At 43.8% G+C, this 25194-nt stretch overlaps 1 protein-coding gene across 1 annotated transcript in view; it reads right to left on the reverse strand.

The window, feature by feature from the left end:
• Positions 1-25194, reverse strand: part of LOC126210745 (kinesin-like protein KIF12) — a gene marked incomplete at its 3' end in the record, with an annotated part of 623286 nt that overhangs the window by 326098 nt on the left and 271994 nt on the right. Inside the window, exon 4 of the mRNA XM_049940000.1 lies at positions 3309-3387. Within this exon, the coding sequence (XP_049795957.1) occupies positions 3309-3387 (79 nt within the window). The remainder of the gene's footprint in view (positions 1-3308; positions 3388-25194) is intronic.

Consider the following 25194-nt stretch of genomic DNA (forward strand, 5'->3'; position numbering starts at 1 on the left):
TTATTTACTGTCATAGGGGAACAGTTACTGTTCGCTCGCAATGCTATCTTGTAAGCGCGATATGAGCTGGATTCGTTTTACACATTATTCTCAGTCTCCGGGTGATTAATTTAGGGTCAAGCTGCTGTGTATTGTGCCCGCAACAGCGTAAGTTGTCAACAGCGAAGAGTCGCTTGATTTTTCTTTAACCGGGAGGAAATCGTATCAGATAACGGATGATACGATACAAGAGTGCAGCCGACGTCGCGTGAGCAGTCAGGTTGCAGTTATCAGATTCGACTTCGTGCACGGCGGAAGTAGCTGCAGTACTTAAAAAAGTATTCGTACGCATGATTAATGTACCCCCGAGCTGAGCTAGAATATCTTTCCTAAGCAGAAACACTTAAAAGTTGTTGTCCAATGAAAGCTGAATTGGAAACCTGTATAGCCCACAGTGCCATAGCTGTCAGAATGTGTTTTATATAGGAAGAATTCACAAATATTCCGAAAAAGGTGTGGCTCTCCAAGAGCATAATTCGTAAATGTAACGTACTGAAGATGCGGCATAATACTCTTCTGGAGTATTGGTACGTCGTGCATAGTCCGCATCAGATATAATTGACGGAGAACACCGAAATTATTCGAAGAAGGGTAGCTCGTTTTGTATTATGGCGGAATAGGGGAGAGAGTTTCAGCGATATGATACGCGAGTTGGGGTGCCAGTCATTAAAACAAAGGCATTTTCTCCTTTTCTTGAGATTTCAATCACCAACTTTCTCCTCCGAATGCGATAATATTTTGCTGGTACCCCCCTACATACAGAGAAATGATTATTGTAATAAAAGAAGAGAAATAAGAGAACGCACGGAAACATTGAAGTGTTCGTTCTTCCCGGGCGCTGCTAGAAAGTGGAAGGGTAGAGAAATAGCTTCAAGGTGTTTCGATGAACCCCTTGCCACGCACTTATATGTGAATTGTAGAGTAGACTGTAGATTTAGATGTAACTGTAATCTCTAAAATGAACACAGGAATAAGGATATAAAGAGTAAACATTTTTAAGACTAGGACAGGCCAACTGCTAAATTAGAGGCAGCTGTCTAAAGTTAGAATGCTCTTCTCGCATTGGCGAAGCAGTAGTTTGTCGTGGTGCGTGGTAGTGGTGTCGTCATCCTTTGTAGCGGCCTCCTCAGTGAGAATCCGCAAACTGACCATAGTGACTCAAACAGTGACAGCGCAGAATGTTTCTTAGTGGTCCGTCTGCCACAAAAAAGCTCGATCGCGACAGACAGTAGAAGGCCATCTGCGGCAGTTACTTTAACCCTGTCTCATCCCTTCATTGTCATTTGTACAACAAAATAAACTAGCACTACATTACAAGTATTCACCACAGAGTTGCACTTAACCAAAACATATAGTATAAAATACAATGAAGATGTAGCAGGGAGTCTACCTCAGTATTCAATAAGCTCCACTATACCCACTGAAAGGTGTTGTACTAATGGGAAGAGAAAATGAAGTTAAGACATGACGGCATTGTCAAGTGAGAAAGAAATTGGCTCTGTTGGACAAGAACACAGAAGGAAGTCAGTCATAAGAAATTCAAACAAACCATCCAAGCGTTCACCTCCAGAAAGTCATAAATGGGCTAGTCGAATGGACTAACCGAGCAGTCGCCTGAAGGAAATCCTTTTGAAACTAATTATCTGTACATTAATGTGAATGGTGTGAGCTGCGATCAACTCCAATTAACCAACTGTGCATTCGGTTGAAGGAAGTCGTCCATAACCTATTAAAACTAACCATCCGTGGAATTATTTGAAAAAAGTCACCTGCATTCTTTCAAATATACTGACGATACGAACACTGGAAGGAAATTAGCCGCAATCGATTCAAACGTAGTAAATGTCCATGTACCTTAAACAGGTTCGCCGAAACACGTTAAACGTACTTTGTTTACGCCTGAAGAAAGTTGCCCAAGGCCTATTCCAATGATCAACTCTCACATTGGTCTCAAGTACGTTGGGCGCAGTCTCCTCAAACTATTCGTGCATCCACCCGAAAGAAGTCGGTAATGAACTGTGCAAACAAACAATCCATTGATTTGCTTCAAGAAATTAAGCCACAGTCTGTTAATGTGAACTACCTGTGTATTTATGAGAAGAAATTCGACCACAATCTATTCAGACTAACCATCCTTCCATTTATATGGTTCAAATGGCTCTGAGCACTATGGGACTCAACTGCTGAGGTCATAAGTCCCCTAGAACTTAAAACTACTTAAACCTAACTAACCTAAGGACAACACACACATCCATGCCCGAGGCAGGATTCGAACCTGCGACCGTAGCGGTCGCGCGGTTCCAGACTGTAGCGCCAGAAGCGCTCGGCCACCAGCGACCGGCTCCATTTATATGATGTAAGTCAATTGCATCCTATCATAACGAGGTATCCATCAAATTGGCCTGACGCTGTCTGGATGCGAGATACTGAAACAAATCATATCTACATTTCCAGAAAGAAGTCGGCTATGACATACTCTAACGAACCATCGACGCATTCATCGAGAGATAGTCAGCTGTGGCACATCCAAACGAATGATACGTGCATCCTTTCATCGTGGGAGGTCTGATCGGCATTCTTCCCAAATAGGATTACAGTGTTTCAATCACTGCACGGAATTGGTTTCTCAACATTTTTGGCTTCATACTAAATTCTAGGCTTACAAGAATGCCTATACACATTTTTTCTTATATTATTTTTCAGTTCCCTGACCCCCTTACACCCTCCAATCCCACAATTTAGGCGGTCTATAGAAGCTACATTCGCATTTTTAAGTTCACCGGCTATTCACATAAAGAAGATTAAATTAGAGGATTTAATAAAGAAAACGCTATGTTGTAGATGGTATATTTTCTGTGAAGTGGAGTTAAACAATGCTGATGAATGACGAGTTGCTCATGTTCAAAGTCGATGGGTCTGATCTTTCTGCGAGAAATACAATCTATGTATAGAGGGTCAGGCACTTGATATTGGTCTGGTGGGAAGGCTATAAAGGTAGTTGTTAGGTTGGCGTAATTAAGGTAGGGTTTTCATGGGTAGGGAGTTGAAACTTAAGGTAACATAGTCCTGATTTACGGAGGCATTAGGCAAGGAAGATGTATTTGATAAGATTTAAGAACGTATGCTGTAACAGACAGAATAGATACGCTAGTGTACTAGACAATGTACAGTACTTATCACAACTGCTCTCTTTACAGATAGGATCCACCTGCTCCCCGTATTGGTCTCTGCCGTAGAAGCAATGGCTGTAGAAGCAGATGGGTACTCACCACGACTTGTCCGTTGCCCGGGAACTGCACCACCGAGTTGTCGCCCGATTTGAGTTCCCGTTTGCTCAGCGGCCGCACTCTGAAAATAAGGAACACAGTCGAACTGTCGATTAATGCAGATCTGTGGAATTAATAAAATCAGTGCAAATATACGAGTATGTGGTACGAGAATGTTTTGGGAATTGAACATTTTCATCTTTGACATGTAAAGCCGTCTGTCCTTCCGAATGACCCTCCTAAGACTGCACAGTCACTAAACTGAAACAATATGAATGGAAAATTTTGAATATGCGTCAAAATCTTAGTAATCTTATATTCAGCGCTTGATTTGTGACGGTACACACCGGTACGCCGTACTGGTACCTCTGACGAGAATAAATCAGAGCCGCAGACTTTGAGATGTGGTTTGATAGAACTTTAGCTGCAGTTGAAGCTATGTTAGACAAAAGATGTAGTCACACTTTTGAAATGCTCAGGAATGTGTTAAAATAACGTTTTAAGAAGACTGAATTTCAAAACCGCACCACGATAAGGGGTCACAGTATCGGAATCTTTTTTTAACTTTTTGCAAATCAAGCACTGCTTATAGTTAATATAATCAACGCGAGCTGGTTATAGATGTAAAAACAATTACAAGTATGCCGCACTAATATCGCGCCGCGCGATAAGGCCTGCGTGCAGTATGGCACTTACGACATATAGTATAGCTGCCGCGCGGAGTGGCCACGCGGTTTCAGGTGCCATGGCACGGACTGCGCGGCCCCTCCCGTCGGAGGTTCGAGTCCTCTCTCGGCCACGGGTGTGTGTGTAGTTCTTAGCATAAGTTAGTTTAAGTAGTGTGTAAGTCTAGGGGCCGATGACGTCAGCAGTTTGGTCCCTTAGAAATTCACACACATTGTACTATTGTAATAAGTCTTTCTTTTCTTCTTAACAAGATGAAGTTGCGAAAGCACGCTGGTACCAGGGCCGAGGCACAAAGCCTTTGCGACGCACGCGATCCCTACACACGACAGAATTGTACTATAGTCGGCGGACTAACTTTTAATTGGCAAACACTGGTCAGCTGTCTTGACTGCCACATTACTGAAATAATTTTTGAGATTCGCCAAACTGGCTTTGACCTAAAAGACAATGTTAACATCTCACGACTCTGACATCGCTGTGTAATGCACTACATCAATTCGATTTCTTTAAAAAAAAATTAGCAAGATCCAACAGTTGTGCTGGAAAATCCAACGTTGTCTCCGCTTAATCTCCATCCCAGCACACAAAGTAGGTTCTGACAGCACATCCAAAGACAAATATTTCAGCTTCCATGGAAACAATACAGTTTAATTCCACATTAACGAAACTCACAAAGTTCAGTTCTACCACGTAAGTGTCACAGCTGTGTATCAGCACTCACTACAGTAAAGCAGGCATCCTAAAATCATTAAGCCCTCCGGGCACAGGGGTCATCGCAACTCCACGGACCACGCTCACGCTAGCACGTCCCCCGCCAGACTCAAAGTCTCAATCAATGCCCGCTCGCAGCTACTGTCTCTAATTCCTTTATGCCTCAAGACTTTTTGTCAATCAGCGATATGGCTGCTCAATGAGCGGCCATGGCTGAGTGGCGATCATGTCTAATTGGTTCGTTCTCCTCTACAGCTAATTTTCGATGTTTCTCCGTGTCTAGCAGAGATAACCTGCAACCTAAATCTGTGTGGTAATGACCAGAAAACTTTCCATCTTGGAAAACTTCTAGACACGTGTCGTACCACGTGCTCCAGTCAGATTTCCATCTTGCATTGGAAAACTTCCCGTGTGCCACGTATCTCCTAATGCTATGGACAAAGGAGTATCCCAGCTCTTGTTCTGTTCAGAACATCTTGTGAAAATCCCATTGATGCCCTGAGTTGTCTCAAACATTACACAGGTCTTTTACACCTCTATTATTATTTGCTTTTACGGCCTCATTGGACGACTTTAGTCCAACATTTCCTGGTTCTCTTCTTCAGTAAGCGCATGTTTCGTTCTTTCTTAACTGCCCAGTATCTTTTCATTCGTTCTGATCTTTACTGTCTTTTCTCATCTGTAAATACCCTTTTCATTGTGTGTCGTTTGTCTAGTTTTGGTTTAAATCTTATTTTCTTGTCTTTCAGTATCTTGAGATTTTCTGTCTTGTTTTGCAGAACATCCAAGGATATATCTAGTTCTCCCATATCATCTTCAGTTTCCTTGATACATCCTACTTGTTGCTTTAGATTCCACAGTTTCTGCATAATTTTTCTTGCTAATCTGGTTTCTGGTGTCCTCATTATGTGTCCAAAGAAAGAAATCCTGTTTTTACGTATAGTATGTGTGATGGGCTCCAGTTCCCTGTTCACTACTTCATTCGGCACTAACCGCCATTGTCCTTCCTTCTGGTATTTTTTATTTATGCATGTTTCAGCTTTTCTTCCCTCTATTTCTAGTATATTTTCGACTCTGTTTCTCTGAGTAACTTTAAAAAGAGTCTCTCTTGGGTATGTTACCTCTGGCTGAACCACCGTACTGTAGTGTTTTAATTTTGTTTGAATTGATAGACATTTATTATTGTATGTAAACCATGTTAGTTTTTGAGCTTTAATCATTTTATTGGTTCTTTCTGACCAAGCAGTGTTTTCATCCAAGTTGTGTGTTATAATCTCTCTAAGATATTTAAATTGCTTCACTATTTTAATTTTTCTGTTGTCTAGTGTTACGTGGTCTATTACTAGCGGGTCTGTTACCAACATCTCGGTCTTTTCGAAAGATATCTGGAGTCCTACTTTTTGCGCAATATTTTGCAGGCTTATTATTTCATTTCTAGCTTCTTGTACACTAATAGCTAATAATGTCAAGTCATCTGCGAATCCCAAACAGTTTAGGTTTATATCATCTTTCTTGGTTCCAATTGTTATGTTTCGAGGATTCTCTTAGTACCAGTTTCTCATCAAGTATTCAAGAGCACAGTTGAAGAGCAGTGGTGATAGACCATCTTGTCTTAATTCTGTTTTAATCTAAAGTGGCTCAGATATTTCTCCTCTGAATTTTACTTTGGACTTGGTGTTTGTTAGGGTCAATTTTATCATTTTTGTTAATTTGGGATGAAGTCAAAATTTCTTAATATGTCCAGCATAGAAAATCTGTGGATGCAATAATAAGTTTTTTTGAAGTCTACAAAAGTTATGACTAGTTGCTTCTGTCTCCTTTTGTAGGCCTCCATTATTAATTTTAATGTGATGATCTGTTCTGGGCAGCTTCTGATATTCTCCTTGCTCCTTTTCAAGTTGATCTTTATAGCGACTGCAGAGAATTCTTGACAATTTTTATATGTGCAATCAATAGAGAAAGCCCTCTGTAGTTGTCCGGATTTGAGTTTTCTCCTTTTTTGTGTAATGAGTGTATGATAGCTGTAGTTCAATGTTCTGGTAGCTCTTCTCCGATCCAGATTTTAAATATGCATTGATGTAATGATACCTTCACGGGTTCTGCTGCGTATTTCCGGATTTCTGCAAATGTCTGATCTTCTCCACTTGCTAAAGCAAGTGGAGATGATCAGTTCTTGAGCTCGCTCAAAGCTTTGTAGACTTCCTGAATTGTTGGTGGGTTTATATTTTCTGGTGGAGTTTTTATTGGATTTTCTGTGTTTATTTCAAGAAGCTCAGGAGGAGCGTCGCAATTTAGTAGTTGGTTAAATGTTTCTGCTAAAATTTCTGAATTTCTTTTGTCATTATGGGCCAACTTACAGTTTTTATCTTTTAGCATTAGTGTTGGGGGATCATATCTTTGAAGTTGTCTGCTAAATGTTTTGTAGTAATCTCGTGAGTTTGTTTTATTACTAATTGTTTCTATCATAGAAAGTATATCTTTTTGATATTGATGTTTAACCATCCTTAATGTTTTTAATAATGTTTTTAATAATGAATAAAAAAATAGGAGTGCGAGTTAGCTACTACAAACAGCATAGTGAACGCATTATTGTGGCCAAGATAGACACAAAGCCCATGCCTACTACAGTAGTACAAGTTTATATGCCAACAAGCTCTGCAGATGATGAAGAAATAGATGAAATGTATGACGAGATAAAAGAAATTATTCAGGTAGTGAAGGGAGACGAAAATTTAATAGTCATGGGTGACTGGAATTCGTCAGTAGGAAAAGGGAGAGAAGGAAACATAGTAGGTGAATATGGATTGGGGGGAAGAAATGAAAGAGGAAGCCGCCTTGTAGAATTTTGCACAGAGCATAACTTAATCATAGCTAACACTTGGTTCAAGAATCATAAAAGAAGGTTGTATACCTGGAAGAATCCTGGAGATACTAAAAGGTGTCAGATAGATTATATAATGGTAAGACAGAGATTTAGGAACCAGGTTTTAAATTGTAAGACATTTCCAGGGGCAGATGTGGATTCTGACCACAATCTATTTGTTATGAACTGCAGATTGAAACTGAAGAAACTGCAAAAAGGTGGGAATTTAAGGAGATGGGTCCTGGATAAACTGAAAGAACCAGAGATTGTAGAGAGTTTCAGGGAGAGCATAAGGGAACAATTGACAGGAATGGGGAAAAGAAATACAGTAGAAGAAGAATGGGTAGCTCTGAGAGATGAAGTAGTGAAGGCAGCAGACGATCAAGTAGGTAAAAAGACGAGGGCTAATAGAAATCCTTGGGTAACAGAAGAAATATTGAATTTAATTGATGAAAGGAGAAAATATAAAAATGCAGTAAATGAAGCAGGCAAAAGGAATACAAACGTCTCAAAAATGAGATTGACAGGAAGTGCAAAATGGCTAAGCAGGGATGGCTAGAGGACAAATTTAAGGACGTAGAGGCTTGTCTCACTAGTGGTAAGACACATACTGCCTACAGGAAAATTAAAGAGACCTTTGGAGAGAAGAGAACCACTTGTATGAATATCAAGAGCTCAGATGGCAACCCAGTTCTAAGCAAAGAAGGGAAGGCAGAAAGGTGGAAGGAGTATATAGAGGGTTTATACAAGGGCGATGTACTTGAGGACAATATTATGGAAATGGAAGAGGATGTAGATGAAGACGAAATGGGAGATAAGATACTGCGTGAAGAGTTTGACAGAGCACTGAAAGACCTGAGTCGAAACAAGGCCCCGGGAGTAGACAACATTCCATTAGAACTACTGATGGCCTTGGGAGAGCCAGTCCTGACAAAAATCTACCATCTGGTGAGCAAGATGTATGAGACAAGCGAAATACCCTCAGCCTTCAAGAAGAATATAATAATTCCAATCCCAAAGAAAGCAGGTGTTGACAGATGTGAAAATTACCAAACTATCAGTTTAATAAGTCACGGCTGCAAAATACTAACGCGAATTCTTTACAGACGAATGGAAAAACTAGTAGAAGCGGACCTCGGGGAAGATCAGTTTGGATTCCGTAGAAATGTTGGAACACGTGAGGCAATTCTAACCTTACGACTTATCTTAGAAGAAAGATTAAGAAAAGGCAAACCTACGTTTCTAGCATTTGTAGACTTAGAGAAAGCTTTTGACAATGTTAACTGGAATACTCTCTTTCAAATTCTGAAGGTGGCAGGGGTAAAATACAGGGAGCGAAAGGCTATTTACAATTTGTACAGAGACCAGATGGCAGTTATAAGAGTCAAGGGACATCAAAGGGAAGCAGTGGTTGGGAAGGGAGTAAGACAAGGTTGTAGCCTCTCCCAGATGTTATTCAATCTGTATATTGAGCAAGCAGTAAAGGAAACAAAAGAAAAATTCGGAGTAGGTATTAAAATTCATGGAGAAGAAGTAAAAACTTTGAGGTTCGCCGATGACATTGTAATTCTGTCAGAGACAGCAAAGGACTTGGAAGGGCAGTTGAACGGAATGGACATTGTCTTGAAAGGAGGATATAAGATGAACATCAACAAAAGCAAAACGAGGATAATGGAATGTAGTCAAATTAAATCGGGTGATGCTGAGGGAATTAGATTAGGAAATGAGACACTTAAAGTAGTAAAGGAGTCTTGCTATTTAGGGAGTAAAATAACTGATGATGGTCGAAGTAGAGAGGATATAAAATGTAGACTGGCAATGGCAAGGAAAGCGTTTCTGAAGAAGAGAAATTTGTTAACATCGAGGATAAATTTAAGTGTCAGGAAGTCGTTTCTGAAAGTATTTGTATGGAGTGTAGCCATGTATGGAAGTGAAACATGGACGATAAATAGTTTGGACAAGAAGAGAATAGAAGCTTTCGAAATGTGGTGCTACAGAAGAATGCTGAAGATAAGGTGGGTAGATCACGTAACTAATGAGGAGGTATTGAATAGGATTGGGGAGAAGAGAAGTTTGTGGCACAACTTGACTAGAAGAAGGGATCGGTTGGTAGGACATGTTTTGAGGCATCAAGGGATCACAAATTTAGCATTGGAGGGCAGCGTGGAGGGTAAAAATCGTAGAGGGAGACCAAGAGATGAATACACTAAGCAGATTCAGAAGGATGTAGGTTGCAGTAGGTACTGGGAGATGAAGAAGCTTGCACAGGATAGGGTAGCATGGAGCGCTGCATCAAACCAGTCTCAGGACTGAAGACCACAACAACAACAACAACAACGTTTTTTGAGTCATCTTTCTTTGTTTTGTGAGTTCCAAGTAAGATTCTTCTGTTTTTTGACTCTCACGCCTTAACCAGGCGTGCTGTCTATCTTCCACTGTTTTATCACATTCGTCATTCCACCACTGGTGTTTTTTCCTAGGATTTATTGGGGCTACTTGTTCAGCTATTTGTTTCAATTCGGGAATTATTTCATCCAGATCATCTGTTATTTTTATATTTCTAGTTTGGTCTTTATATTCCTTGTTGTTTATCAATTTATGAGGGTCATAGGCTTTCTTCTTTATTGAGGGGGGTGTTTTCTTTCTAAGTGAGGTGAATTTAATTTTTTTTTTATCAAGTAATGATATGATCCGATGTCAGCTCCTCTCAGGACTTTCATATTGTAGATTTCCTTTTGGTAGTTCTTATCCATGCAGACATGATTCAACTGCCATTCTTCTTTTGTGGAGTCTGGGTGTTTCCAGGTTTTAAATTTATTTGGTCTTCTCATGAAGTATGTTGATTTTTAGATCATGTCATGGTTTCCACAGAATTCCACAAATCTCATGCCATTCTGGTTTGTTCTTCATTGTGCTGGCCATTTCCTATTACATCTCTGTATCTCTTTTCCCTTCTTAATTGGGCATTAAAGTCTCGAATTAAAATTATGGTGTGATTTTTGTTGATGTTTGTTGCTTTCGGATCCAAAAGCTCCCACAATCCACCCACATCTTCTCTGTGGTGTTTTCTATTATTTCTGTCATTAGTTTGGGCATGGACATTTATTATCGTGTATTTTCTATTTGCCGCTTTTATAGTTAATGTTGAGAGCCTTGGAGATTGTGCTTTGAATTCTATTATGGAATTTATCATTTTGAGGTTGACCACGAATCCTGTTCCGAATTGCGGGCATTGCTTCTGTGCTCTTTTCCTTGGTACTCCCTTGTAAATTCTATGTCCCTGTGATTCCATTGGTTCTTGATCAGTGTTTCTCATTTCTTGAAGTCCGATTATCAGAATACGCAGCCCGATCCATTTCGTCTTTCAAAATTTTGAGTTTACCTGGATGAATGAGAGAATTTATGTTGTGCGTCGCTATATTACTTATCTGTCCTGTCTTGAGTCTAAGTTTCGGTCTGCTGTCACTCTTGGGTATTTTCAGATGCTCCGACTCATCTTTCAAGTTCAAGTTCAAAGGTGTTCAACCCTGTGTGGAGAAAACTCGGAGTTACAATTACTAATACACATGATATTACTTCCACATACATGTAATACACGGTCCAGTCACATTAATATGACCAGCGCCTCTGTTCGATGTCAATGTCCAATAAGCACTCACAGACAGCAGATGGCAGCACTAGCAATTGAGGGTATATTATGCGCATCGTGGAGACGCGTAAAAACAGTACAGTCGTCGTAGAGCGGAAACAGAGCGATTTATCGTACGTTCAAAAGGGCATTATCTTTAGCTTTCGGGGCAAGGGGGAAAGCATATCCGAAGTCCGTAAACTGATCACGTGCCACCGTGGTAAAAGTATACCGTGCATGACAAAATGGCATTACTGAAAACACGTGCCGAGGCAACTGAGGTGCACTGCAGACCATAGATCACAGGGGTGAACCACAGCTGCGGAGAGGGGTATGGGTGAACAGACGTGCAACTTCTGAGTAAGTTACCATCCAGATGAACCAGGGGGCAGTCTTCTGACTGGTTTGATGCAGCCCGCCACGAATTCCTATCCTGTAGCACCCTTTTCAGAGTAGCACTTGCAACCTGCGTCCTCAGTTGTTTGCTGAATGTATTCAATCTCTGTCTTCCTCTGCAGTTTTTACCTTTTACAGCTCTCTCTAGTACCAACGACGTTATTCCCAGATTTCCTAATATATATCCTACCGTCCTGTCCCATCTTCTTGTCAGTGTATCGCATATATTAATCTCCTCGCCGATTTTGCGGAGAACCTCCTCACCTAATTATCAACATCGTTCTGTAGCACCACATTTCAAATACTCCAGTTCTCTTCTGTTCCGATTTTCTCACAGTCCATTTTCCACTACCACATATTTCAGTGCTCCAAAAGAAGATACTCAGAAATTTGTTCCTTAAATTAAGCCTAAGTTTGATATTGGAGACTTCTCTTGGTCAGGCTTGCTCCTTTTGCCAGTGCTAGTCTGCTTTTTATGTCTTCGTTTCTCCATCCGTCAACGGTTATTATGTTGCCTAGGTATTAAAATTCTTTACTTGCATCTAGTCCGTGATCATCAATTTGATGCTAAGTTTCTCGGTATCCTCATTTCAGCAACTTCTCATTTCTTTCATCATCGTTCGATGTCCTCTCAGTCCCCATTCTTTGCTCATTAGACTGTTCCTTCCTTTCAGCAGATCCTGTAATTCTTCTTTACCTTCACTAAGAATGGCAATGTCATCAGCGAATCTTAACACTGATATCCTTTCGCCTTAAATCCTAAGCCCACTGTTGGACCTTTCTTTTATAACCATCATTGCTTCTTCGACGTACAGTTTGAACAGTAGAGGCGGAAGACTACACCCTACCTTTCACTCTTTTTACACTACTGGCCATTAAAATTGCTACACCACGAAGATGAACGCGAAGCCGGCCGGAGTGGCCGAGCGGTTCCAGGCGCTACAGTCTGGACCCGCGCGACCGCTGCGGTCGCAGGTTCGAATCCTGCCTCGGGCATGGATGTGTGCGATGTCCCTAAGTTAGTTAGGTTTAAGTAGTTCTAAATCCTAGAGGACTGATGACCTCAGAAGTTATGTCCCATTGTGCTCAGAGCCACAGGTGAAATTTAACCGACAGGAAGAAGATGCTGTGATATGCAAATGATTAACTTTTCAGAGCATTCACACAAGGTTGGCGCCGGTGGCGACACCTACAATGTGCTGACATGAGGAAAGTTTCCAACCGGTTTCTCATACACAAACAGCAGTTGACCGGCGTTGCCTGCTGAAACGTTGTTGTGATGCCTCGTGTAAGGAGGAGAAATGCGTACCATCACTTTTACGACTTTGATAAAAGTCGGATTGTAGCCTATCGCGATTGCGGTTTATCGTATCGTGACACTGCTGCTCGCATTGGTCGAGATTCAATGCCTATTAGCAGAATATGGAATCGGTGTGTTCAGGAGGGTAATACGGAACGCCGTGCTTGATCTCAACGGCCTTGTATCGCTAGCAGTCGAGATGACAGGCATCTTATCCGCATGGCTGTAACGGATCGTGCAGCCACGTTTCGATCCCTGAGTCAACAGATGGGGACGTTTGCAAGACAACAACCATCTGCACGAACAGTTCGACGACGTTTGCAACAGCATGGACTCTCAGCTCGGAGACCATGGCTGCGGTTACCGTTGACGCTGCATCACAGACAGGAGCGCCTGCGATGGTGTACTCAACGACGAACCTGGGTGCAAGAATGTCAAAACGTCATTTTTTTCGGATGAATCCAGGTTCTGTTTACAGCATCATGATGGTCGCATCCGTGTTTGGCGACAATGCGGTGAACGCACATTGGAAGCGTGTATTCGTCATCGCCATACTTGCGTATCACCCGGCGTGATGGTATGGGGTGCGATTGGTTACACGTCTCGGTCACCTCTTGTTCGCATTGACGGCACTTTGAACAGTGGACGTTACATTTCAGATGTGTTACGACCCGTTGCTCTACCCTTCATTCGATCCCTGCGAAACCCTACATTTCAGCAGCATAATGCACGACTGCATGTTGCAGGTCCTGTACGGGCCTTTCTGGATACAGAAAATGTTCGACTGCTGCCCTGGCCAGCACATTATCCCGATCTCACACCAACTGAAAACGGCTGGTCAATGGTGACCGAGCAACTGGCTCGTCAAAATACGCCAGTCACTGCTCTTGTGAACTGTGGTATCGTGCTGAAGCTGCATGAGCAGCTGTACCTGTACACGCCATCCAAGCTCTGTTTGACTCAATGCCCAGGCGTATCAAAGCCGTTATTACGACCAGAGGTGGTTGTTCTGGGTATTGATTTCTCAGGATCTATGCACCCTAATTACGTGAAAATGTAATCACATGTCATTTCTAGTATAATATATTTGTCCAATGAATACCCGTTTATCATCTACATTTCTTCTTGGTGTAGCAATTTTAATGGCCAGTAGTGTAATTCGAGCACTTTGCTTTTTGTCTTCCACTCTTATTGTTCGCTCTCAGTTCTTGTGCGTATTGCATATCGCTCGTCTTTCCCTGTAGCTTCTTTCTTCTCAGAAATTCGAACATCTTGCACCATTTTACATTGTCACACGCTTTTTTCAGGTCAACAAATTCTACGAACGTGCCTTTCTCCCATTACCAACAGCAACATTAGAGCTGCCTCTCTGCTCCCTTTACCTTTCCTAAACCGAAACTGATTATCATCTAAAAGATATACAATTTTTTCCATTCTTCTGTAAATTACTCTTGCCAGTAACTTGGATTCTTGAGGTGTTACACTAATTGTGCATTGATTCTCGCACTGTCGGCTCTTGCTATCTTCGGAATTGTATAGAAGGTGTTTTTCCGACAGTCTTTTGATATATCGCTAGTCTCATACATTCTACACAGTTACGTGAATAGTCGGCCGGCCGGCGTGGGCGAGCGGTTCTAGGCGCTTCAGCCTGGAACCGCGCGACCGCTACGGTTGCAGGTTCGAATCCTGCCTCGGACATGGATGTGTATGATGTCCTTCGGTTAGTTCTAAGTTCTAGGGGACTGATGACCTCAGAAGTTAAGTCCCATAGTGCTCAGAGATATTTGAACCATTTACGTGAATAGTCGTTGTCGCTTCTTCCAGTGAGTTCTGAAATTCCAATGGAACATCAAATTCTGACTCTTTTCTTTTCCTATCACGTCGTGAGACACGTGTTCCGCTCATACAGGCCTTCAATGTGCTGTTTCCACCTATTCTCTATCTCTTCTGCGTTTAACAGTGAAGCATTGCACTCTTAATGTTACCGCCAATACCTTTAATTTCACCGACGGTTGTTTTTACTTTTCTACATGCTGAGTCAGTCCTTCCGGCAATCATTTCTTTTTTTGATTTTTTCACAGTTTTCATGCAGTCAATTCGCCTTAGCTGCTCTGAACTTCCTATTTATTTCATTCCTAAGTGACCTGTCTTTCTGTACTCATGAATAACATTTTTATACTTCCTCTTTTCGTCGATCAACTGATATACTGCCTCTGTTACACATGATTTCCTCTAAGTTACGTTTTTTGTACCTACGTTTTCCTTTCCAAATTCTATGATTGCCTATTTTTGAAAGATATCTATTTCTCGTCAACTGAACTGATTACTAGCTATTCGTCAACTGAACTGCTTACTAGCTATTCATTGTCGCAGTACCTACGGTCTCAGATTCATTCTTCCTGACTAGTCTCCGAAATTTCAGCCTACTCTTCATCGTTACTAAATTGTGACGTGAGTCTATATAATCTCCTGGATACGCCTTACAATCCAATATCTGATTTCGAAGCCCAAATGCTGCAGTATCTGCGGCTTTTCCAGTTATATCTCCTTCTCTTGTGATTCTTAAGCAGGGTATTCGCAATTACTAGGTGCAATTTATTGCAGAACTCACTTAGACTTACTGCTCTCTCCTACGTACTAGCAGGTCTATATCCTCCCGTAACTCTTTCTTCTACTACTTCCCCTACAACCGTATTCCAATCCCCCATGACTATTAGATTTTCATCTCCCTTTACGTACTGAACTATCCTTTCAACATCGTCATATACTTCCTCTGCCTCTTCATTTTCTGCTTGAGCTATTGTTATCGATGTTGGTTTGCTGTCGATTCTGACGAGAACAATACTATCAGTGAACTGTTTACAGTAACTTATTCTGAGCCCTGCCTTCCTGTTCATAACGAATCCTACTCCTGTTATACCATTTTTTGCTGCTGTTGGTATTACCCGACACTCATCTGCCCAGAAATCCTTGTCTTCTTCCAATTTCATTACAATCACCCCAGTATATCTAAATTGAGCCGTAGCATTCATGTATTTCAGCTTTCCATACCAAGGGACTGCCAACAGCCAACAGTGCCTCCTCAACGATTGTTCAGCGAACGTTCCCATATACGGGCATCCGCAGCAGATGGCCTGTATCTTGCACTCACGTCAATCGCTCTTCATTGGTGACAAGGCTGGAATTTGCACACCAATAACGCAACTTGACGTCTATTGAGAGGTGACAGGTGGCCTTTTCAGATGAATCACGTTTAATACTCCGTCTGACAGTTGGCAAAGACACTGCAACAATGGTCGGAAGGGTCCAGACCGGAATAGAGAGTATTATAGTCTGGGGAATGCTTTCGTGGCAGTCCCTGGGTGATGTCGACGTTCTGGAAGGCAGAATGGATCAACACAAGTATGCATCTATCATTGGTGATCAGGTGTACACCTAACTTTGTGTTCTGCCTTACAGCAGGTCTTGTCATAGGATAAGCCTCGTCAGAGAGGTCCACCGCATGAGCGTCTAGGGAAGTGATTCCAGTGGTGATTTCCCATGCCCTTCTACTGGTGATGATGAAATGATAATGAAGACAACACAACACCCAGTCCCTGAGTGGAGAAAATCTCCGACCCAGCTGGGAATCGAACCCGGGCCCCTTGGCGTGACAGACCGCCGCGCTGACCACTCAGCTATCGGGGCGAACATGTGTACACCTACATGCTGTGTATTTTTGCTCGGCACGGTGGCATGTACTAGCAAGGCAATGCAACGTTTCACGCAGCTCGCAGGTTACGAGCGCATCGAAGACCACGCTGGTGAGTTTACTACACTCCCATGGCCATCCAACTCCTCTAATAGAAACCAGTCGAGAATCTGTGGGACCACCTCGATCGGGCTGTTCTCGTCACGGATGCTCAACTCGGAAATCTAGCGCAGCTGGCCACGGCACTGGAGTCGACATCACTTCACATTTCCGTCGATACCTGCCAGAACTTCACTGGTCGCTGTTCAGGCTTTTGACAGTTGGTCACGTTAATGTGATTGGAGAGTGTGCTAGTCTCGGATCCAAAAGTTATTGATTACTGTGTCAGGATCAGAGGTGTACAGATTCTCTTTCCAGCCTGCCTGCCGCCAGTCTCCGCCACAACCAATAAAGAAGCTCAACTTGTCACGACGGAAGTCCAAGAGTTCTCGTCTACTGAAGCGCAGTGGTTAAGCAGGCCAGCTTGGGTTTCTGCAAGCCTGGCGAGCTTTACGGGACCCGTTCAGCCCGCTGCACCCGCCAACAGGCTGCGCAGTAAACCAAACGTAACTACAGAGTAGCCAGGTATATGCTTGCGTAGGTAGTTTCACCGTAGCTCAGTAATTGTAACAGTGGGAGCATCAGAATGAACAAACCGAACATACGGGAGATTGAAGATAAACTAGGAACTGGAGAGTATAGGGTCACAATTACTGAGCTGTATGAAATAAAAACGCCATAACTTCTGAACGGTTTGCGTTATGACTTTCAAACCGCGCAGTTGGCCGCGGGGCATGACTTAGTTTTAGTCGTCCATTTGCACCTGAAAATGTAACAGTACAGTGTGCATGAGCATATAATGCTTGTGAAGTTCTACTAGGGCCGGCCTCGGCGGCCGAACGGTTCTAGGCGCTTCAGTCCGGATTCGCGCGACGGCTACGGTCTCAGGTGCGAATCCTGCTTCGGGCATGGATATGTGCGATGTCCTTAGGTTAGTTAGGGTTAAGTAGTTCTAAGTTCTAGGGGACTGATGACCTCAGACGTTAAGTCCCATAGTGCTCAGAGTCATTTGAACCATTTAAAGCTCTACTTTGCGAGCAATAACAGCCCAACTGCGGCTCAAAGGAATTTTGCAACCGTTTTCAAGCTGAAGACAAACGGTCCAAGTGTGCTAACAATGAAGAATATGATGGCTCAAAATGGTTCAAATGGCTCTGAGCACTATGGGACTCAACTGCTGAGGTTATTAGTCCCCTAGAACTTAGAACTAGTTAAACCTAACTAACCTAAGGACATCACAAACATCCATGCCCGAGGCAGGATTCGAACCTGCGACCGTAGTGGTCTTGCGGTTCCAGACTGCAGCGCCTTTAACCGCACGGCCACTTCGGCCGGCGAAGAATATGATTCCCAGGTTTGAGAGAACGAGTAGCGCTCGTGACGACAGTGTTGGCAATGTCGGTCATCCAAAGATGGTGAAAACGCCAGAAAATGTCGAGAAGACACGCGCTGTGTTTCAAACCAGCCCCAGGAAATCGGTCAGACGAGCTGCACAACAGATGGGAATCAACCGGGAGACACTGTGAGAAATTGTTGTTGAAGGCCTGCATCTCTTCCCATACAAAATTCAAACCCATCAGCCACTGAGCCCAAGGGCTATGGAAGAGCGGTTGTGTTTCGGCAACACTATTGTTCACAGAATTGACGAGCAGGACTTTGATGTGAATGTGGTTTGGTAACTGCGAAGAAGGCATAGGTAACAGAAGAACTACTACAGTTGATCGATCAAAGAAGAAAGAACAAATATGTTCAGGGAAATTCAAATACACAAGTACAAGTCGCGGAGAGATGAAATAAATAGAAAGTGCAGGGAAGCTAAGTCGAAATGGCTGCATGGAAAATGTGAAAAAATCGGAAAAGAAATGATCGTCGGAAGGACTGACTCAGCATGTAGGAAAGTCAAGGCAACATTCGGTGATATTAAAGGTAAGGGTGATAACATTAATAATGCAACTGGATTTCCGCTGTTAGATACAGAGGAGAGAGCGGATAGGTGGAAGGAGTACGTTGAAGGCCTCTATTATGGGGAAGATATAGGGGATCCGGTATTAGAATCAGAATTTAAGAGAGCTTTGGAGGACTTATGATGAAGTAAAGCAGAACGGATAGATTTCATCAGAATTCCTAAAATCATTTGGGAAGTATCAACGAAACGACTATTCACGTTATATATATATATATATATATATATATATATATGGAGATGGTGTCTGTCCTTTCGGACATGACTCGAACCCGGGATCTCCTGCTTATATGTCAGACGCTCTACCCATCTAAGCCACCGAGGGCACAGAGGAGAGCGCGACTGCAGGGACTATCTCGCGCACGCCTCCCGTGAGACCCACATTCTCAACTTGTATGTCCACACACTGCATTCGTAGTGTCCCACCCCAACACACTCATTACTCGTGGAAGACAGTCTTACCAAGTCCCGTAAGAGTTCGGGGAATACGTGTACAACCGCCATACACCATATATAAGTGGATGTCCGAAAGAACAGACACCATATCCATATAAGTATACAAGTTCTGGCAACACCGGCCATGACATTCTTCTTCTGTACATCGAAGAAGCAATGATGGAACTAAGAGAAAGGCTCAAGAGTGAGATCTAATTCAGGGTGAAAAGACATCAATGATAATATTCGCTGATGACGTTGCTATCCTCAGTGAAATTGAAGAGAACTACAGAACCTGTAGAACGGATTTAACAGCCTTATGAGTGTAAAATATGGATTGGGGGTAAACAGAAGAAAGACGAAAATAACGAGATGTAGCGAAATGAGAACAGCGAGAAACTTAACATCAGGATTGATGGTCACAGACTAGATGAAGTTAAGGAATTCTACTGCCTAGGACGCAAGATAACAGTAACGAGCTGAGCAAGGAGGACATAAAAAGCAGACTGGCACTGGCAAAAAGGGCATTCCTAGCCATGAGAAGTCTACTAGTATCAAAGGTAGGCCTTAATTTGAGGAAGAAATTTTTGAGAATGTACGTTTGGAGAACAGCATTGATGGTAGTGAAACATGGACTGTGAGAAAACGGAACAGAGGAGAATCGAAGTATTTCAGATGTGGTGCGGCAGACGAATGTTGAAAATTAGGTAGACTGCTAAGCAGAGGAATGAGGAGGTTCTGCGCAGAATCGGAGAGGAAAGAAATATGTGGAAAACACTGACAAGGAGAAGGGACAGGATTATAGCACACCTTATAACACGTCAGGGAATGACTTCCAAGGGACTAGAAGGAGGTGTAGAAGGCAAAAACTGTAGAGGAAGACTTAGATTGGAATACATCCAACAAATAATTGAGGACGTAGGTTGCAAGTGATACTCAGAGATTGGCACAGGAGAGGAATTCGTGGAGGGTCGCATAAAAGAACGAAAGGAAAAAGAAGTAGGGCTAATGTTCGTGATGACAGTGTTGGCTATACACACTCCTGGAAATGGAAAAAAGAACACATTGACACCGGTGTGTCAGACCCACCATACTTGCTCCGGACACTGCGAGAGGGCTGTACAAGCAATGATCACACGCACGGCACAGCGGACACACCAGGAACCGCGGTGTTGGCCGTCGAATGGCGCTAGCTGCGCAGTATTTGTGCACCGCCGCCGTCAGTGTCAGCCAGTTTGCCGTGGCATACGGAGCTCCATCGCAGTCTTTAACACTGGTAGCATGCCGCGACAGCGTGGACGTGAACCGTATGTGCAGTTGACGGACTTTGAGCGAGGGCGTATAGTGGGCATGCGGGAGGCCGGGTGGACGTACACGTGGGGCGTGAGGTCTCCACAGCACATCGATGTTGTCGCCAGTGGTCGGCGGAAGGTGCACGTGCCCGTCGACCTGGGACCGGACCGCAGCGACGCACGGATGCACGCCAAGACCGTAGGATCCTACGCAGTGCCGTAGGGGACCGCACCGCCACTTCCCAGCAAATTAGGGACACTGTTGCTCCTGGGGTATCGGCGAGGACCATTCGCAACCGTCTCCATGAAGCTGGGCTACGGTCCCGCACACCGTTAGGCCGTCTTCCGCTCACGCCCCAACATCGTGCAGCCCGCCTCCAGTGGTGTCGCGACAGGCGTGAATGGAGGGACGAATGGAGACGTGTCGTCTTCAGCGATGAGAGTCGCTTCTGCCTTGGTGCCAATGATGGTCGTATGCGTGTTTGGCGCCGTGCAGGTGAGCGCCACAATCAGGACTGCTTACGACCGAGGCACACAGGGCCAACACCCGGCATCATGGTGTGGGGAGCGATCTCCTACACTGGCCGTACACCACTGGTGATCGTCGAGGGGACACTGAATAGTGCACGGTACATCCAAACCGTCATCGAACCCATCGTTCTACCATTCCTAGACCGGCAAGGGAACTTGCTGTTCCAACAGGACAATGCACGTCCGCATGTATCCCGTGCCACCCAACGTGCTCTAGAAGGTGTAAGTCAACTACCCTGGCCAGCAAGATCTCCGGATCTGTCCCCCATTGAGCATGTTTGGGACTGGATGAAGCGTCGTCTCACGCGGTCTGCACGTCCAGCACGAACGCTGGTCCAACTGAGGCGCCAGGTGGAAATGGCATGGCAAGCCGTTCCACAGGACTACATCCAGCATCTCTACGATCGTTTCCATTGGAGAATAGCAGCCTGCATTGCTGCGAAAGGTGGATATACACTGTACTAGTGCCGACATTGTGCATGCTCTGTTGCCTGTGTCTATGTGCCTGTGGTTCTGTCAGTGTGATCATGTGATGTATCTGACCCCAGGAATGTGTCAATAAAGTTTCCCCTTCCTGGGACAATGAATTCACGGTGTTCTTATTTCAATTTCCAGGAGTGTAAGTCGTCCAAGAGGGGTGAAGACGCCTGAAAACAACGAGAAGACACTCGCTGTGTTTCAAACCAGCCTCAGGAAACTGATCAGACGAGCTGCACAACAGGTGGGGCTCAACCTGGAGAGACTGCGACAAATTATTGTTGAAGAACTGCATCTCTTCCCATACAAAATTCAAACTCATCAGCCATTAAGCCCTAGGGCAATGAAACAGCTGCTGTGTTTCGGCAACACTATTGTCCACATAATTCACGAACAAGACTCTGATGCGAATATGGTTTGGTTTAGCGACAAAGCCCACTTTCATTTGGATGGGTTCGTCAATAAGCAAAATTGGCGGATTTGGGGGACTCAGTATTCGCATTTTGCGATCGAGAAGTGTCTTCATCCTGTGTAGTGTGCAATGCCCAGTCATGGAATAAGCGGTGCGATGTTCCTTGATCGCACGGTACTACTGAACGATACGTGAAGGTTTTGGAAGATGATTTCATCCCCGTTATCCAAAGCGACCCTCATTTCGAAAAGATGTGGTTCACGCAAGATGGAGCTCGACCATCAAAGAAGAAGTGTGTTTGATGTCCTGGAGGAGCAAACTGAGGAGCGCATTCTGGTCCTAGACCACCCAGAGGCCACTGGGATATTCTCCGGATCTAACACATGCAACTCCTTTTTGTAGGGCTATATTAAAGACAAGGTGTACAGAAATAACCCCAAGACCATTGATGAGCTGAAAACAACCATTCAAGAGATCATCGACAGCATCGATGTTCCGATACTTCAGCGGGTCATGCAGAATTTCGCTGTTCGTCTGCTCTACATTATCGCCATTGATGGCAGGCATATCGAACATGTAATAACCTAAATCCGAATATCTGTAGAGACGTTTACATGTTGAATAAAGTGTGTGCGCTCAGTAGTTTGTAACTGATTTACATTTCTTTTCTTACATACAGAGTTCAATAATTGTTATCCTGTAAATACCACTTAAGTAAGTCCAGCATGGGAAACGTTTTCGTGTGTTTACGAAGCAGCTTCATGGAAGTCGCAACGCAAAAAGAGTAAAAGGTTATTAACCACTCTTTCGGGAAACCCGAGCATGTTACCACATGTCTGTAAATTTGACCAACAGCTTCCTCACTCCTCCAATATTTCGAAAGAGTGTGTAGAGATGTGTGCTAACAACTTGAGGCCATTTAGGAGTACAGAGGGAGAAGGCTTCCTAATTTTAGGGCAAATATATATTTGACATAGGAAAAAAAATATGGCTCAGTGGCTATAACTTACGTCCTAATACCCTTCACTCACCTCTCTTTGTGCATCTCCTCCTCCCTCTTTCTTTATCCATTTCCTCCTCACACCTCTTTGTGCATCACCTCCTCCCTACTCTCTCTTTCCATCTCCTCTTCACCCTCTCGATTTCCTTCTCCTCCGTCTCTCGCTATCCATCTCCTCCTTCCCTCTCTCTTTATCCGTTTCCTCCACCCCACAGCCCATCATCTCTTCCCGCCCCTTCCTGACCTGGAGCACCGTTTATCGTCGCTGCAAACAAAAGCTTGATTGGGAAGTGAGGTCGCTTAAACTAGAAGAGTAATTTGGTTTGAATAATTGAAGCACAGGGCATGAGAGAGACTTCACCCACTACTCGATATGTAAGAACAGTAGGTTAAAAACAGTATTTCGCATAATCTTTAGCCATAAGCACATATATTGACGAGCCAAAGAAACTGGTACACCTGCCTAACAACGTGTAGGGCATCCGCCAGAACGCAGAGGTTTCACAACACGACGTGGCATGGGCTCGACTAATGTCTGAAGCAGTGCTGGAGGGAACTGACACCATGAATCCTGCAGAGCTGTTCATAAATCCGTAAGAGTACGAGGCTGTTGAGATTTCTTCTGAACAGCATCTTGATAGGCACCCCAGATATGCTTAATATGTATGGGGAGTTTTATGGCCAATGGAAGTGTTTAAACTCAGAAGAGTGTTCCCGGAGCCACTCTGTAGCAATTCTGGACGTGTGGGGTGTCACATTGTCCTGCTGGAATTGTCTAAGTCATCGGAATGCACAAAGGACATGAATGGATCAGGTGACCAGACGGGATGCTTACGTATGTGTCACCTGTTAAGTAGTATTCAGAAGTATCAGGAGTCCAATATCACTTCAACTACAGATGCCCCACACAATTACAGAGTCTCCACGAGGCTGAACAGTCCATTGCGACATACAAGGTCCATTGATTCATGAGGTTGTCTGCATACCGTACACGTCCATCTGCTCGATACAACTTGAAACGAGACTCGTCCGACCAGGCAACATGTTTCCTGTCATCAACAGTTCAATGTCGGTCGTTGACGGTCCCGGCGAGGCGTAAAAGCTTTGTGTCCTGCAGTCATCCAGGGTACACGAGTGGGCATTCGGGTCCGAAAGCCCATATCAATGATGTTTCGTTGAACGGTTCGCGCCCAGACACTTGTTGGTGTCCCAGCATTGAAATCTGCAGCAATTTGTGGAAGGGTTGCACTTCTGTCACGATCAACGATTCTCTTTAGTCATCGTTGGTAACGTTATTACAGCATATTTTTCCGGCCGCAGCGATGTCGGAAATTTGATATTTTACTGGATTCCTGATATTCACTGTACACTCGTGAAATTATCGTAGCGGAAAATCCCCACTTCACCGCTACCTCGGATATGCTGTGTCCCATCGCTCGTGCGCCGATTATAACACCACGTTCAAACTCAGTTAAATTTTGATAACCTGCCACTGTTGCAGCGGTGACCGATCTAATAACTGCGCCAGACACTCGTTGTCTTATACAGACCTTGCCGACCGCAGCGCCGTATTCTGCCCGTTTACATATCTCTGAATTTGAATACGCATGCCTATACCAATTTCTTTGGCACTTCATTGTATAAACACTAAGTGATCAAAAGTATCCGAACACCCCTAAAAACACACTTTTTCATATTAGGTGCATTTTGCTGCCATGTACTGCCAGGTACTCCATATCAGCGACCTCAGTAGCCAATAGACATCGACATAGAGCAGAATGGGGCGTTCCTCGGAACTCACGGACTTCGAACGTGGTCAGGTGATCGGGTATCACTTGTGTCATACGTCTGTAGGCGAGATTTCCACACTACTGAACATCCCTAGGTCCACTTTTCCGATGTGATAGAGAAGTGGAAACGTGAAGGGACACATACAGCACAAAAGCATAAAGGCCGACCTCGTGTGTTGACTGACAGTGACAGAGACCGCCGACAGTTGAAGAGGGTCGTAATGTGTAGTAGGCAGACATCCATCCAGACCATTGCACAGGAATTCCAAACTGCATCAGGATGCCCTTCAAGTACTATGACAGTTAGGCGGAAGGTGAGAAAACTTGTATTTCATGGTCGAGCGGCTGCTCATAAGCCACACATAACGCCGCTAAATGCCAAACGACGCCTTGCTTGATTTAAGGAGCGTAAAAATTGGACGATTGAACAGTGGAAGAACGTTGTGTGAAGTGACGAATCACGGTACACAATGTGGCGATCCGATTGCAGGGTGTGGGTATGGCGAATGTCCGGTGAACGCCATCTGCCAGCTTGTGTAGTGCCAATAGTAAAATTCGGAGGCGGTGATGTTATGGTGTTGTCGTGTTTTTCAAGGAGAGAGCTTGCACCTCTT

Source organism: Schistocerca nitens, chromosome 1 (genome assembly GCF_023898315.1).
Source record: "Schistocerca nitens isolate TAMUIC-IGC-003100 chromosome 1, iqSchNite1.1, whole genome shotgun sequence".
In the NCBI taxonomy this organism is placed as follows: Eukaryota; Metazoa; Arthropoda; class Insecta; order Orthoptera; family Acrididae; genus Schistocerca; species Schistocerca nitens.